This window comes from Oculina patagonica, chromosome 8, assembly GCF_052425735.1.
Source record: "Oculina patagonica isolate OP01 chromosome 8, crgOcupat, whole genome shotgun sequence".
NCBI classification, from domain to species: Eukaryota; Metazoa; Cnidaria; class Anthozoa; order Scleractinia; family Oculinidae; genus Oculina; species Oculina patagonica.
Window position 1 is genome coordinate 11,328,540 of NC_135765.1, and position 17,466 is coordinate 11,346,005.

Here is a 17,466-nt window from a genome sequence, read left to right on the forward strand (position 1 = left end):
TTTTTACTCGTCTAGAGTCCAAATAGTTGTTTTGATTTGGCTTATATAACGCGCATCGGACAAAAAATGTTTTGAACTTCCAGAACTTCCCTCTTCCCCATTTACCGGATTTGAGTTTCATGAAGTCATGGAATGACTAGAGTGTATGGGGTGATAGGGTGGAGTTACCAGCCGGTTTGGATAACTAACAAAAAATCGAACCTACAATGTACTTTAGGATGTCGCTCCCTCCATGTAAATCCAAAACTCGTTACAATTTAGAACTGATCTGTATGCAATTGAACTAGCCAGAGAAATATACATGGACAATATCCACTTTTACGAGTTGTGCAAAAGAGGGGAGCGCTTGCAACAGACAACAGAGACAACAATCACCTCTCGGGACTAACCCAACTAAAGTTTATTCCTTAGGTTAAAATCAGGTACAAGCATGAACGAATGTAACAAGATCCAAACAAAATTTACAAGCGATTCTACTTTATCACTCATTAATGTCAAAACATCTCAAATGTAACATATTTTGTAGATATGCCAAAGGGTCAAATGTTATATACGTTGTAGATATGCCAAAGGCCATTCTAGCGACTTTTGATTTTGTTACAACATCCAAAATATCGTTTAAAGTGATTTTTACACTAACACAGCAATGTTACAATATCGTAAAAAATGTTAACACAATGAAATAAAGAAATAAATACACTAATTGATAGAAATAGGTTTTGATTATGAATCCCTTTGAAGATTCAAAGTAGAATTCGAGTGCTGCATGTTTTAAAGAAGATATTAGAACACCGTGTCCCGACAAAGGCAACGCCCTGAACATATAATAACTTTATCTGTACACGGTAAAAGGTTAAAGCTACTAAGCTCGTGGGGCCATGTACAACTTAAAATTTAAAAATACATGTTAAAGATATAAAATTATAAAAAAATTACAAAAACGTTCTTTAGATTAAAATGGTATAGAGGTAGAAATGTATGACAAACAGTCTGTTGTAAAAAAAAAAAAAACACTGAGAAGCTTACAGGATTTACTTTATAACCAATTTTCACTAGGTACATTATTCGTTTTTGGTTTCAGTTTATAACTGAATAAAAATACGGCTTTTAATTCAAACTAATAATAACTATTGACCTTAACAATAAATTAAACTACGCTTTATTACTCTAAATACAGTCTCAGCGTTGTGTTGACTTTCCTTGCTTCAGCAAGTGAAGCAGCGCCAGCATCAGCAATGTTATTGCTATCCAAATACAACGTCTCCAGTGTTGTGTTGACTTTAACTGCCTCAGCAAGGGAAGCAGCGCCAGCATCAGCAATGTTATTGCTATTCAAATCCAACGACAATAGTGTTGTGTTGACTTTAATTGCCTCAGCAAAAGAAGCAGCGCCAGCATCAGCAATGTTATTGATATTCAAATACAACATCATCAGTGTTGTGTTGACTTTAATTGCCTCAGCAAGTGAAGCAGCACCAGCATCAGCAATGTTATTGCTATTCAAAGACAATATCGTCAACGTTGTGTTGACTTTAATTGCCTCAGCAAGTGACGCAGCGCCAGCATCAGCAATGTTATTTCTATCCAAAGACAACACCGTCAGTGTTGTGTTGACTTTAACTGCCTCAGCAAGTGAAGCAGCACCAGCATCAGCAATGTTATTGCTATTCAAAGACAATATCGTCAACGTTGTGTTGACTTTAATTGCCTCAGCAAGTGACGCAGCGCCAGCATCAGCAATGTTGCCAAGGAAAACACCTAATGTTTCCAGTGTTGTGTTGACTTTAATTACTTCAGCAAGGGGAGCAGCATGAGCCCATCCAAGGCTGGTAGAAATATATTGAAGTTTAAGACACGAACCGAAAACTTGTGCTAGTGTCAGAAAAACATCACTTTTTGCTCTTTTACATTCCGTGATGCAATCCAGTGCAACGTCCACACTATCTTTGCCATGTTTGTTCACTTGTGATGTTATACTTGCCATAAGATTCACTGCTGTTTCTTTACATTGTGCTGATACAATGCCGCAAGAAAACAGAAGCACCTGTTTTAACTTATTAAAATATCTGAAGTCGGAAACTAAGTGGTCGGGAGTGATTTTGTCATTAAGAAGCTGACAACTAAGATAGAATCCAGCAAAAAATTCTTGGAAACTCTTGTGTTGAAACGCGTAACGTCGACATGGTCTTAGTTTGCTACCACCGGGCTGCATTGACAAGAATCCAAATACAGGCAAGTCATGTTTATGATCTGCAAACTCACTTTCTTCAAAATCCAAGTTTTCTTTATGTAAACCATTCAACGCTATCCAGCCAAGGTGTTTTAATTGGGTTTTGTATACTTTAGTTAGTTTCTCGCTGGTTTCCGATAATCCTATCTTTTTTCTGTACCTTCTCAAAACACACTCTGTTATTTCTAAGTACAGTTCAGTTCTACTTTCTGGGAAAATGCCCTGAAATTCTTCACACAGAAGGCAAAGAAGTGCCGTGTTTAGAGGATTTGCCGCCATTTCTCTTAGGATTTTATCCTTCTTCAGCTTGAGCAAGAGCTTTTGAGCCAATTCCTCCATCGTTTTGAAGTACTTGTAGATGAACTGTCGTGCATCATTTTCGGTAAATCCTTCGATCTCCAATAGGGTGTCACAGTATTTTCTAACCTTCATTCCAGCCTCGTGCCGTGCTGTAACAACTAAGTGGCACTTTGGAAGCACTCGTCCTTGAATTATTTCTGAATACATTGGCAGTTTACTCGAGGGTAGCTCATCCAATCCATCGAGTACCAGCAAAACGGTTGATTGATTGTGGCGAATAAAGTTGAAGAATTTTTCTCTGATGCCTTCTTGGATGTCTAGGGGTAGAAGTTGGTCATCAATGGCCTCCCAAAGGTTGGATTTGATATCACGGCATTTTAACAACAACACTGCCTCGAATCTTGGAAAGCCCTCCTTTGCTTCTTGCTTTCCTGTAGCCCAGTCATAAACGAGCTTTTTGCAGTATGTCGTCTTTCCCATACCAGGCTCCCCTTCAATTAACACTGTTCTTGGCTTTGAACATTCTTCGTGCGGTTTGAAGATAGCAGACATGTTCACGATTTCATCAGTCGTTGTTCCTCTTGTTTTTTTCCTGCTGATCATTTTGAGTCTGGTAAAAATATCATTAAGATGAAAGTGAAACTCCTCGCACCAAGGAAATGGTGACAGCCATCCTTCGCGGGTTTCGTAGAGTTGGCGAATTCCGTCAATAAGCTCAGATGGATAAAAAGGATCTATAAAAACACATTTTTATATAATTATTACAATTGTTACATGAAGGAGATTGTTTGCTTAAATTGATCACGCGACGCGATGTTTATCTGTGGAGAGACACTATGTAACAATTAGATGCCTAGTATAGCTCGACACTCGCACGTTTAAAATAGCTTACGTCATTGATCTATACTGTAGCTCTTGACCAATGAGCGCGCGAGAACTCTGTTAGTTATTAAAAGTAGTGTTTATATTTGTTTAGCCTCTTCGGCGACTGACCTTTATCTTTGTTCTCCTCTAGTGAGGCCGTCAAGGTGTCGAGCCTTTCTTTCATCTCTCTTCCTATCCGCTCCATTTCACTTCTTGTCTGCTCCAGTAAGTCTCTGATGCTTTCTGAAGTTCAAAATTTACCATTTAATATTACGGTTATTCGCACAAAAAGTGAGGGGGTAGTTTATTTCTTGCAGTTTTACTTGTAGCAGCATGAAACATGTCAAAAACTCATCGCTTTTGGGGACTTATCTGTCTACCACAATTTTATGTTGTAATGAACAACGCATAGAAGTTAGACCACCCCTCACTTTCTTGAGGGAAATAACTGTTGACCCATGCCTTAATTTGCCCGAGCATTAAAAATGCAAATATTAATTGTACATTATATGTCGGATGTGTCCTAGATGCAGTGAACCAAATTCAATCTTTTACAAGAAAGGCACTTACAGACGAAATATTAAGGACACTTTTGAAGCTGAGAGCTTCTACATCCAGTTTTGTATGTTAACCTGCTCCAAAAATGTTATTTCATGAGATCCTTTAGATATGCAAATGGATATATACGAGGCAACGACTAACCCCGGGAATTAACGTTCCTCATCGGCACGCTTCAATATAACGCAATTTTAGATGAACAACACAGGCAGTTTTAACTTTTTGTAGTGGATAAACAAAGACCTAAGAGGGGTAATGTATTTGGGGTTAATAGTCTACAGCTTTTTTTAAACAACTGTTTAATTTCATGCCTTTTGATTAGGATCTATAGTCTAGCTCTTGACTAATGTGCGGAAGAAAGCTGTGCCAGTTATAAACTTGTGGCTATCTTTGTTATCCTCTTCTGCGACTGACCTTTCTCTTTGTTCTTCTCTAATGAGGCCATCAGGGTGTCTAGCCTTTCATTCATCTCACTTCTTATCCGCTCCATTTCACTTCTCGTCTGGTCTAATGAGTCTCTGATGCTTTCTGAAGATTAACATTTTCTTTCCTTTAAGGTCATTAAATTATAACTATTAACTAATTAAATAATAGTTAGTACAATATGTCGAATAGGTCATAGATGCAGTAAACCTAATTCAATTTTTCACCAAGAGAGGCAGTTACTGACAAAATATTAAGGACAAGTTTAAAGCTGAGCCGGCTTCTGCAATCAGTTTTATTAAGACCTTACACCAACAGGCTATCCACCCATCTTTTACAGGGGTTAACTCGTCAGCGGTCCGCTGCTGGGCTTCAAACAGTCACACTTGTTTTTATTATGCATGATATGTGACAAGATTCTAGCCTGTGTGAAAAGCTGTTTTAGAAACCCTTTCAATTTTATTAAAATTGCAAACACAAGAGTCTTAAACACCGGCAGAAGTCAAATGTAACTCAATACGAAATCGTCGCGTAGAACACAACGCAAAATAGACCCGGGTAGTTAGAAACAAGTTATATAAAGTATAACCGAAAGAGACAAATTTGATGAGTTCTCTTAGATTTGGAAAACCGAAATCTCTAGACAGCGATTGAGCCCGGGGATTGACCTTGCTCGCAAGTATCGCATATCGCGTTGTGAGGGATGGTATATTTTTTTATGGGGCAAGGGTGAGGGGGCTGGTGGGATTTGATAGACAGTGCCTGTAAAATATTATGTCCCCCTCATCTATCTTCATCAGAAATTTTAACCCTGGCTCTCCTTCTTAATTCAATTTTTTTTTGTATGACCCCTCCCCCCCACTTCCCGAAAATGATATCAAGCTTTAATTAGAACATCAGACAAATTTACAGTTTAAAGCGATAATAATAATAATAATAATAATAATAATAATAATAATAATAATAATAATAATAATAATAATAATAATAATAACAATAATAACAATAATAACAATAATAATAATAATAATAATAATAATAATAATAATAATAATAATATTGCTAGCGTATTGATTAACTGTTAATTCACGTGATTGTCAGTGTAGGTCTGCTGTGTTTGCAACCAAAAAGTTGGTGGGATTGATGCTGCTCGGTATATAGTAAAATAGGGAGGTCCCGTGGGCATGCTCCCCGGAGTAATTATAACTTTAAGATCTTCCGAAAGCAATGCTATTTTGAGCATTCCTGTTTAACGTTTTGCACTTTCAAAGATGAAATAATATTTTGAGTGACCCCACCTTACACAGCAAATGTTTTCGCATGGCCAACCTTTGAAGCCATATTTGTGTGGCCTGAACTCCACTCCCCCTCCAAATCCCACCAGCTCCCCCTCCCACTACCCCATAAAAATGAAAGGTCCCTGAATGACACGCTACAATAAAACAAAATTTTTTGATTAGCAACACTAAAAGGCAGTTTTAACTTTTTTTAGTGGATGAACGAAGACCTTAAAAGAATAATGTATTTCGCGTTAATATTCTACAGTTTTTTGTAAAACAACTGTTCGTTTTCATGCCTTTTGATTAGGATGTATAGTCCAGCTCTTGACTAATGAGCGGGAGAAAGCTGTGCCAGTTATAAACTTGTGTTTATCTTTGTTATCCTCTTCTGCGACTGACCTTTATCTTTGTTCTCCTCTAATGAGGTCGTCAAGATGTCGAGCCTTTCTTTCATCTCACTTCCAATCCGCTCCATTTCACTTTTCGTCTGGTCTAACGAGACCCTGATGCTTTCTAAAGATTAAAATTAACTTTTCTTAAAGGTCATTTAAACAGTACCACTTGTTTCTAATCATGCACGGTACTGCCAGGTGAACAAACAGAATGGGTCCTCTGGTAAGATTGGGGAATCAGAGACTTCTCGTTTTGTTGTACTTTGTAGTAGCCATGCAACGCTGAGTCTCATTTGCATCTATACCACTTCCTCCTCCACGCCAAAATATATCACATTATATATTGGGTACATTGTTTGCAGGCCAAATTGTATAAAACTACTTGTGCTTAGCCACCTGCTCAGACGTCTTAAGCGTTGTCACACAATCTTTCCTCCCCATCGTGGGGTGGGAATGCGTGACGAACCCAAAGTACGTCTTGTAGGAGGCTAATTTGTGCCAAGAGTAAGGTATCTTTTCAAAATATTGTTCATATTACCTTCCATCTCTTCAAGTTTGTCCTTGATGCTGTCATCATCTTTCTTCCATTGTTTCATGAGTTCACAATAATGTTCCTCGATATCAGGATCCATGCAATCATGTTCAAGATTGTCGATGTCTACTCTATAACTTGGTCCTCCCAATCTTACCAGGGCCTCTCGTATTTCCGGCCAGTAAGCGTTAAAACTTGTATCATCAACAGAGGCTTGATTGGCATGGGCGTATACAGTGTTTCTGTAATACTTCACTCGGGCAATGTCATCTGCAATGCTTGTGTCTGTAGGTGCAGGAAGAGCATCCCAGCCAAAGACAGGGGGGCTCAAACCACATATATTTCTAAGCAGCACCGTTAGAAGGGTTATATCAAAGCTACCTGATGACACAGTTGAAGAGACAGCAGGATACAACTTTCCCCATTGTGTAGGATTCAGAACTTTCTTCCTACCTCGGTAAAGTGATTGCAGCGTAGCATAATGCACAGGATGACTGGATAAAACTGCGTGTAGAGTCGCTGGTGGATGTATTTTGTCAAATGTATCTCTCAGGGCCTGGGATCCCACATCCACCAAGAGACGGCACAGCCGGGCATAGTTGGTCGTCTCCTTGGTGGACACAAAGGGTGATGGAGCAGAAGCCATATATGGACTGGTCACCAGATAAACCTGCAAACAGTTTTATGTTGAAGTTGTTACATATTAAGCCAAAATTAAACTGCTGACAAAATTACTTGTGTCATGAAAAAGAAGTTGACTTAGCTTTTAGCAGGTCGAAAGAGTTGAATATGTCCAGAATTGAACACTAACAAAATGCACGCTCTTTATGAGAGGAATTACTGTGTCCTCGTTAAAAATGCATCAAACTCTTCATCGCACTCTTTTAGATCAGATACAAACCAAAATTTTTATTACTCATAATTCTGTCAAATATGAAAATGTGTGAAAATTACGAATAATCCAGTCAAGTATGAATTATTATTAAAGAGAATCTGAAGCGCTAAAATGGGAACTGGAATCTGGGCAATTGTTCACTAGGAAAATGGGATTTGAGTCACTGGGACTGGGAATCACAAACAATTAGAACTGGGACTGGGATTTAGAAAATCTGGGAAACAATAGGCTGGGAAATGGGATTTTATACCCCACCCTTCAGGTCCCTCATTACCCTAAACTTGTCTGAACATAATTGAATCTCGTATGAGGCAGATACGACTTACTGTACATGAATTTTCTGTTTAGAAGTTTTCAACTATCATGGAACAGCGGCCGTCCAGTCCAGGCGTGATTTATTCTGAAATGAAGAAAAACCAAAGTGTGAGACAAGACTCCAATGTGCAAAAGACCCCTCTACGGAAGAGAAGAATGAAACTAATCAGCACCTGCATGAGCTGCACCACCAGCATCATTACTCATTACCATCGATCACCAACACTACTGTTATTACTTCCATAACCAGAAGTGATATCATGAGTACTTCACTATTTCCACCACCAGATGCATTACCACCACCGCCGCTACCACATCCACCTGCAGCATAAACAGAAGCCGCAGTACCACCACACAACTGCTACTACTATCAATACAACCACTACGCCAGTACTACCAACACGAACACTGGCATCACCACTTCAGTTGCCATCACTGACCAATTCCCCCCACAACAGACCACCACTGACCAGGACCACCACTAGCATCAACAGTAAAACTATCAGCATCGTCATCCCCTGCACCACTACAACCATCAGCACCACTATTACCAGCAGCAGCACCTGCACCACAACTACCATTAGTTCAAACAATATGGCCACTATCATCAGCCCACTCCAAACTCCACAATCAAGTGTATTTTTTTCATATAATTATATAATTGTAAACAGTTTCTTAATTTTTTGTGTTTTCTTTTTATTGCCATTTTTTTTTCTCGGCACATTAGCATACTTTTGCTAGGGGCCTAATCAGCCCCATCAAACCGAGGTTAAATAAATGTTATTATTATTGTTATTATTATTAATCAACACTATTTTTGTTACTACACCAACACTGGCAAAAAAAACTACAGGATTAACCACCACTGTCCACCTACCATTGCACCACTACCAGTAATGGCAGCTTTTGCCACCTTGACCACCACTACTACAAGCACTACCATTTCCTTTAAAGTACCATAAAAAAGGAACATCACTGCAGTTAACCACTAGTTTGTGCCATCAGTGCCACCAGCTTCACTGCCACCTGAACCAACTACACAGCCACAATCTACCTCTAGCATAACTAATACCACCAGCTTAAATACCATCTGCCTCACCACCACACCACATCACTTGTACCTCTAATGCCTCAGCTTCACTGTAACCATAACCACAATCTACAGCCAGCACTACCAATACCAACAGCTCCACAGCCGTATCTACCAGCACCACAATCTACTGGCACCACCAAAACCACCATCTTCACTTCCGCCTGTACCACCACAAACTACCTCTTGCAGCATGAATACCACTAGTTTTACTGCCATCACCATCTCCACTACCAGAACATACCACTAGTAGCACCAATAACACCACCTTCACTGCCACCTGCATCACCACAAACTACCTCTTGCAGCACCAATACTACTAGTTCTACTGCCATCACCATCTCCTTTGCCACAACATACCACTAGTACCAATACCAACTGCTTCGCCACCACCTGCATCTTCACTACCATACTCTACTACTAGCACCATCACTACCTTCAGCTTTATAGCCACCTGCATCACACTAACACCACAATTTACCACAGGTAATGCTTATAACAACAGTTTCACTGCCACTAGCAATACCAATGCCACCAGCGTAACTGTCACCTACATCACCATCACCACCACCACAATCAACCACTAGCACCATCAACACCACCAGTTAATTTCACTGTCACCTGAGGCCCTTCACTACAATCTACCACTAACACTACAAATTGCACCAACCTCACTGCCACCTGCACCACCAAAACCACAACCAATCACTAGCACTGTTAATACCACCAGGCATCTGAATAGACTTAACAAGACTACAGAAGGACATTGACTGCGCAGACAACCTGCTTTTACATATACTGACATCGAGGGCAGACCATATACAGGAAAAAACAGCTAGGTTACAGGAGAACGCTGGCAGGGTGGGATTGAAGCTGAACCCACAGAAGTGCAAGTGAATGAAGGTCAACAGTAGGAACAACGAAGAACTGAGAATAAGAGATAGGGTGGTGGAGGAAATGGATAGTTTCACCCACCTGGTGGCACAAGTTAAGGAAATGATGGAGGAGGAACACTGGACACCAAGAAGAGGACCGCACTGGCATATGCAAGCTTTAACAGGCTCAACAAGATCTGGAGCGTAAGAGACATCTGCAGGAAGACAACAGCAATGCTCTTCTAGATGCTTGTGCTTTCAGTGCTTCTCTGCGGCTGTGGAATGTAGAAGCGGACAAAGGGAGATGAGAACTAGCTTGACACCTTCTAGACCAAATGCCTTTGAAGAATCTTCGCATCAGATGGCAGGAGCATGTAACAAACAAGGAAGTGCTGCAGATGGTAAGAGCAGACCAAGTAAGCGAGGAGGTGAGAAGGAAGAGATCATGTTTGTTTGGACATATCTCAAAGAACAAGTGAACAACGACTGTGCTGTGAATGGAAGCCGGAGAAACAGAGAGAAACAGAGGCAGACCCAAAACAACCACTGGTAATACTTATAACAACAGTTTCACTGTCACCTGCATTAACACCAATCCACCACTAGCAACACCAATGCCACCAGCGCAACTGCCACCTACATCACCAACACCAACACCACAATCAACCACTAGCACACCACCAGTTCCACTGTCACCTGAGGCCCTTCACTACAATCTCCCACTATGACTTCAAATAGCACCAGCCTCACTGCCACCTGCACCACCAAAACCACAACCAATCACTAGCACTGTTAATACCACCAGCTATATTGCCACTTGCATCACTACAATCTTCCAATTCCCTCACTGGTACCACCAAACCCATCTGCTTCATTGCCACCTACACCACCATCACCAGAATATGCCACAAGGAGGATAAATGTTACCAGCTTTACTGGCACCTGCATCAAAACCACCACCACTTTCTTATCCAGCTCCACTAAACCCACAACCAAATAGATCAACCAGAGATAACATATTAGGGAGAACTTTTTTTTAAAAAAAATATTTGATTTACATGGAATGTCTTTTTAAAAGTTTTTGTTCACTAAAAAATAAAATAATGTATCAAGAGTTAAAATTTATCCTGAAATGCACAACAACCAAATTAAGTTTAACATTACACATAGGATTAAGAAATAGAAATCTTAAGGGGAGAATAATAAACATTGAATACCAGCCTAAAACTGTGAGAAAAGGGACATTGAAATGACCTCAGCTATTCTAAATCATAAAACAAATATTGAACATTTTGGCTTTTAAATCCTAGTTGTATTAAATTTTATCATTCCTGTGAAGAATAATGCTTCCAGATTGTATGATCTGTATGACATAAGTTATGATAAAACCCTAATAGTAATGGGTTAAGTACTTATACTTTTACATACTTACTGCATGTGAGATTTCCCCTCAAAACCATTGAAAAACAGAATTATGGCCCAGGAGCAAAGTTGCAAATTATTTCTGAAATAAACAACACATAAATAAGAGTCATGATCATGCATGCATGGTCAAACATAGCACACAGTCATGCAGGCGGTGTATTGAGAGGGAATTAAGGCAAATGATGTTTTTATTAATACTACGTACCCTATGTACTTATTTCAGAAAGCTGCCTGTCACCCCATATAGTAGTAAAATAAACATGATTTGCAACATCCCTCACTCCAAGTTTTTTACATTGTATCAATAATATACTCAATTTTAATTGTGCAAAATTAGTTGATGAGCTTTTAAGCTCATCAACTAATTTTGCACAAATTTTGCACACTAATAAACGACTTGAGTTTTTCTTCATTTATTCGGTTTCGTTTTAACAGACAGAAATATGCTAATTGAAAGCTACACGTACATATAATCAAAGTGCCCGTTGGGCTGTCTCGTGTTACAGATCAGTAAAGTAGCACCCGTTGCTAACAATCATATAAGCTCAGAAAAACCATCTCCGGATTCTACAATATTGATTCTCAAATTTCATTCTCAAGCATTTGCAACAGCTCGTGCTATACCAGCATCGCACCATGTGCCCTTTCTTCACATTCTAACTGTATTGCTTCAAGCCTCATGCAAGGTCCAAAGAAGACAATTACAGGTCATTACAGTCTATGTGAATCTGTCTTTTCTTTATTATTCGCACTTCCCTTAATGGTTTTATTCTGTATCTACCGCGTATTCAATATAATGCTTTCCTATTATGGCCTGAATGAAGTTTAAACAACCTACCAAAACGCAAAATGAGATACCACTTCAATTTTTCTGTTTGCGTGATAACTTCACTTAATATTCTCCTTTTGACACATCATTTGACATATCTGAAAAGTGCTCTGGCGCCAACAACCCTCGACCCGATTGTACACTACACAGTATCTTCGACAGATGTTGCCCGAACATTCAGTCTTTGTTTAGCAAGAACGTCACCTGACACTACACTTGAAATCTAAAGCCGAAGTGGTGAAAAGCAAAGCAAATTAGTTTCCTGAGAAGGTTTTTCGACGTAATTTGCTTCTCACTTCTTTCTAATGGGGATCTGTTTTATCTGGAGGCATTATGTATTAAATAGAGCCGTAAGACTGTGGCCAAGGAAATGTCTAGAGGTCATTGCATTTATAGTCTGCGCTGCGTGGTTTCCTGTTTGTTTCACACTTCTTTGCCACATGTTTTGCTAGTTTAGTTTGTTTTTGCTCAAGTCTATTTGTAAAATACGCTTTAAAATCTCGAAATTTACGCCGTAGGACAAGATATATGTTCCGTGAAAACGTTGATTTGTTGATACTGTTGCAAAATGTATTGTGTATTATCACTTAATATATCTTGGTCCGGCTTCGCAAGTGACAACCGGAAATGAATTTGATTGCTTGACGCTTAAAAGACTTTATCCCTGGTCCTCTTCGTGCCAAATTTCGAGTTCAGTGCTCGCCTCATTTCATCCCAGACCTTTCGTGCTTCTCTGCTCTTCAGGCGATCGAAATTATCAGCCCAAAGACGAATTAGCATTTTCTGATCATCGTCGGACCCATTTGTCGTAAGTTCTCTTTGCCGGTCCGGATTCGGGAGAAGATGCTGTAGATGTACTTGCAACAGCAACGGGACTCGTCGGGGAGCTCGTTATATCGCTCGATGCGCTCCCTGGCCTGCTTTGACTGCCTTCACCCACGTCTAACTGCGAATGCAGTTTATTCATAAAAGGGCCAAACTGCTGTTGCTGATCAAAAAAGTAACCGGATAAAATGGTGTTGAACTGAGAAAAAAGCCACCTCCATCCATGATCGAGTTAGACTTTCTCAAAGTCCGTTTACGGCTTTTCGACTTGGGGCAAGTCTATGATCGAGTGTTCTAGCGAAATTTCCGCGCTTTGTGATTGCGTGCGATCATGACCTTCAATGTCATTTCCCTGACAGGTTCTGTTATCACTGGAGACGGCTTCCTTTGTTATTAAAGACAAAATTTTGGAAAATCGGTTCGCCTTTTTAAGTGGAGGTCGCACTTAAAAATCTTGCGTGTTGATAGTAAACAAATTCTTCCAAAAAAATTTTTAGTGCGACCCGGCCCTAAGAAAAACAAACAAAAAGGAATTATGAATTTGACTTTGTGACCTTAGTGTCTTCAAAATATCATATCACGTTCTGGAAAGCGTATACAATTAACAAAGCAAAGCAAATTAATTTCCTGTTTCTCAGATAACGATAATCGCACTTCCCTTAATCCTTTTATTCTGTTTCTACACTATTCATAATACGCCCTTCCTATTCTTTACTGAATAAAGTTTAAAGAAACGAACAAAGCCGAAGATGAGATACCACATCAATATTTTTGTTTGCGTGGTAACTTCACTTAATATTCTCCTTTTGACACATCATTTGACATATCTGAAAACCGCTCTGACCTCAACAACCCTCGACCCTAACACGCACCAAAATGGCTTTCTTGTAACGCAAACAGAAATTTAACAACTGCTTTTCAGCCAGCCGCATACTTTAACAATACCCACCGCAAATATAATATCAAAACACAAACCTACCGTAAAGATAAATTCATTTTCCATGTAAAAAACTACCTATTTAAGCAACATATGTGAGATAAAATCTCCTTATCAGATTTGGCGGTATTACTAAAGATGATACTTCATGTAATATATTACATTATTCACATACCTTAGTAATCCAAACATTTGCACCATGTCTCACACGTGTAAATAAGCACGTTTAAAACTCGACAAGAGAAAACGCAAACACGAAGAATCAGGAACATTGCGTTTAATATGATTCTTTATACTACGTTTAACTACACTCTTTTTATGAAATAAACTATGAATTTTCTTCAAGCAAATTCTCGATGGAGCTCTATCTCTTTTTCTGCTGATTCTTTTTAAAACTCTTCGCCCATTACAACAACATTTATCGCAACAAAACTTATCAATTTTACTTTCATCAGACACTGATTTAAGCTGCAATTTTTCATAGTCAAAACATTTCCTACAATAACAACCTTTGTTTCTCATCAATTCCCTACCTCTTTCACATACTCGTTCACAAACGCCACCATTAATACATTTCTGACATTTCTGACAAGTCTGATACATCAGCAGCTTATTCATCACTATTTTTATTTTACAAAAACTTACAAGAACATGGACTAACAAACAAACATGTACGTTTTCTTAGAAATATTATAACGCTCTCTAAATTACAACCACATTCCAAACACTCCATATAAGGAAGAAAACTACAACCCGTTTTCAAAACATGCAAAGCAGCTTAAAAATGCTACAAAACTGTCAAACACTCCACAAATGTCTAATGAAATACAAAACTTCCTACCTCATAGTTTGGCCATAAATAAACCGACTAATTGATAATAGGTCTCTCTCTCACTGCCTTCCTCAAACTTTCTTTCAGACTGTCTTCAACAGAAACAATAAGTTATACAGAAACAAAACCTACAAAACAAAAACAAAACAATAATCATTCCATTAAAACAACAACTACTGAAAACTAACACATAACATCACGTACTCATATCACTCACCTATCTTAAATATCTAAACGTCTATCAAATTACTTCTTACTTCTCTAAACTAAGTAACAACTGAAAACCTTCATTAACATACGAACCGCTCTAAATATATCTGTGATGCTTACCTACTTATACCGGTAATGACAATATGAACAATAAGGACGCCTATTAAACATGTAACCCTATTCTTTCCACACCTTCAAACTAATCTGACCCGTTTGTGACCCGTCGCACATCCGTGCAAGATACTTGAGCAGTTCATTAATAAGAATCAACTGATCGTTCACATTTTACGACACACAAGGAGAAATCACTTTATTCTACCACTGCAAACCCGATTTACCTTGCTACCTTGTCACTTCTTTACCTTACTGACGTCTTAGATGCATACTCTTGTTTTCAAAGTTGTTAAGATGCCATATTTTTGACACAGATTTTTATTTTTATTGAAATGTAAAAAATGGAGAACAGATGATTTTGTGATAAGTAAGACATAAGTACAATCATGAACAATTTACAAAGCAAATTAATTTCCGTTTTTTTCAGATAACGTTAACCGCGGTAATTGTGTGCCAATCTTTTATTTGATTGCGTGATAACTTGACTCAATTTTAGCTTAATAATATTCTCCTCTTGACACATTGTTTGACAGATCTGTAAATTGGTGCGACCATTTATTAGACATCTTTTTACAACGCCGGCTGTAATCTTGCAACAAATAAGAATCAACTAATCGTTCACATTTAACCACACACAAGAGACAATGAGTTTATTCTCCGACTGCAAACCTGAGAGATTTACCTTGCTACTGTGTCACTTCTTCACCTTACATGAGGTCTTAAAATAACCACAACTATGACAACCAAGTTCAAAACATTAGCATCTGTTTTTCAATTCACTTAGATAAAATCTTTTTATCATCTTTTTATCATATTGTCGGCATTTTGCCGAACTAACAAAGGGAAGGTACTTCATGTAATACATCACATTAGAGACCGGAATGTACATTATTTTTTTAAGAAGGGGACAGAGAACAGATAGAACAATTTCCAGCACAGAAAAATAAAGCTGAAAAAAATCGTGCAAGGAGAACCATGAGGAAAAAAAAAAAAATCTTAAAGTTTGTTTTTGCATAACCAGAAAGCGAAAAAAATACTGCCCAGAAAAATTGCCCAAACCCCTGCCCCATATCGCCTAAAAGCAAAATACTACGTACCTTATATTCCGAGAATTTACAATATATGTGTAACAATTAAACTCGAAGAGAAACCGCATATTATGCCAGGAGCGTTAGAATGAAGGTCTAAAAAGTTCACTTGCAATACAACCAAAGGTCTATTTCTTACCTTGTTTCCTTGCTACCTTATCACTTCGTTACCTTACGTGAGATCTTACACAAAGCACTATCCTGAGGGACCAACTACACTGCAATATCTCGCGTTACGTCACGGTCACGTCGTTTACGACGTGACCGTGCCGTAACACGAGACAAAAACAGTAGTGGTGCGATAAGCCACAACATAACGGACAATTGGTCATGATACATTGCATATGCAAATCAGTTAATATAAAACACTGGATCGGAAATTTATACTCCTGTGCACGATATTTGATGCTGCCGATACGGTATGCATCTTCTAGAATTAGATTTAGGTTTTGAAACGCATGACATAATCAAACTTGTTAGAAAAATTAATAGCTCCTACGAAAAAGCGTTTCTTACTTCAGAAAGCATTTCCGCTTTAAAAATATTTGGGAACTTTTGAGAAATTTGTTTCACTTTCAATATGTTAAAATACACTTCCGCTTACAGACTAGTTAATAACATTTTCTTGCCGTCCTTGTTTATGATAAGTCACTGCTAAGTTACGATACATCAATAATGAGATCAAATCTATCCACAGCAAAATAATTTCAACGACAGATTTTGCTCAGCGCGCGATGCCTTGCAAGCAACAATGTGTTTATGTTTCATAACTTACTATTACACGCATCTTTCTTACCTTTTTGCTGAATGTGAAAGTTCTCTTCGATTGGAAACGCTTTTCTTTAATCGCAGTCACCAAGGAAGCACAACTGTGGTCCTCAAAGGCAGATGTATTGCTGCATGAAACGAACAATTTTCGTGGTTCGAGATAAAATGTTCACGCAAAGAACCATTGATGGAACATGTCGTCTAGACAAGGATATAAAGTCACGCGAAGTCTGTAATAAATTCCAAGTTCTTTTCCTCACCTGTGTTGTCAGTAACATAAACGTATCTTGTAATCTTTTTCTTCTGTGAAGGTTAATGGAACTTCAGCGATCTCTTTTAGTTCGCTGGAACACTGAAAAGCCACTCCTCGAACTGAAGGTGTTTACGTACAAGTTTACACTCACTTTTGATCACGAGATCAAATGCACTCATCCGGAATGAAACGAAACAGACGTCACGCCAAATTAACTCCGCTACTTCTTTTCACTAAAAATATAAAAATGCAAAATCTGTAGATGCTTGCGGAGTTACAGACAGACACTAACAACAAGTTTATTTACACCAGAGAGACAGGATGTATGAAGCACGGTGATTGAAGAGAAAGGTGTGCGCCCGTCCTGTTGACAGGTAAGGTCGCGTTTCTGTCAGCTGCCTTTGGGGAGGTTGGGGGTGGTGGGGGGTAGG

At 38.7% G+C, this 17,466-nt stretch overlaps 1 protein-coding gene across 4 annotated transcripts; it reads right to left on the reverse strand.

The window, feature by feature from the left end:
* Positions 1 to 371: 371 nt before the first annotated feature.
* Positions 372 to 17,166, reverse strand: LOC144662535 (uncharacterized). 4 transcript variants are annotated; one of them, XM_078523362.1, is made up of 8 exons: positions 16,811 to 17,166; positions 11,187 to 11,258; positions 7,801 to 7,874; positions 6,586 to 7,249; positions 6,055 to 6,168; positions 4,367 to 4,480; positions 3,524 to 3,637; positions 372 to 3,264 (listed from the first exon to the last, which is right to left on the reverse strand). In XM_078523362.1, exons 4-8 carry the CDS (start codon positions 7,223 to 7,225, stop codon positions 1,163 to 1,165), a joined length of 3,084 nt encoding a protein of 1,027 aa, XP_078379488.1. In that variant the 5' UTR covers positions 7,226 to 7,249; positions 7,801 to 7,874; positions 11,187 to 11,258; positions 16,811 to 17,166; the 3' UTR covers positions 372 to 1,162. The 4 variants fall into 4 exon arrangements, with proteins under 4 accessions (XP_078379488.1, XP_078379489.1, XP_078379490.1 ...); XM_078523363.1 differs by having other exon boundaries at positions 11,183 to 11,258; XM_078523364.1 differs by lacking the exon at positions 6,055 to 6,168.
* Between the last annotated feature and the right edge of the window lie 300 nt (positions 17,167 to 17,466).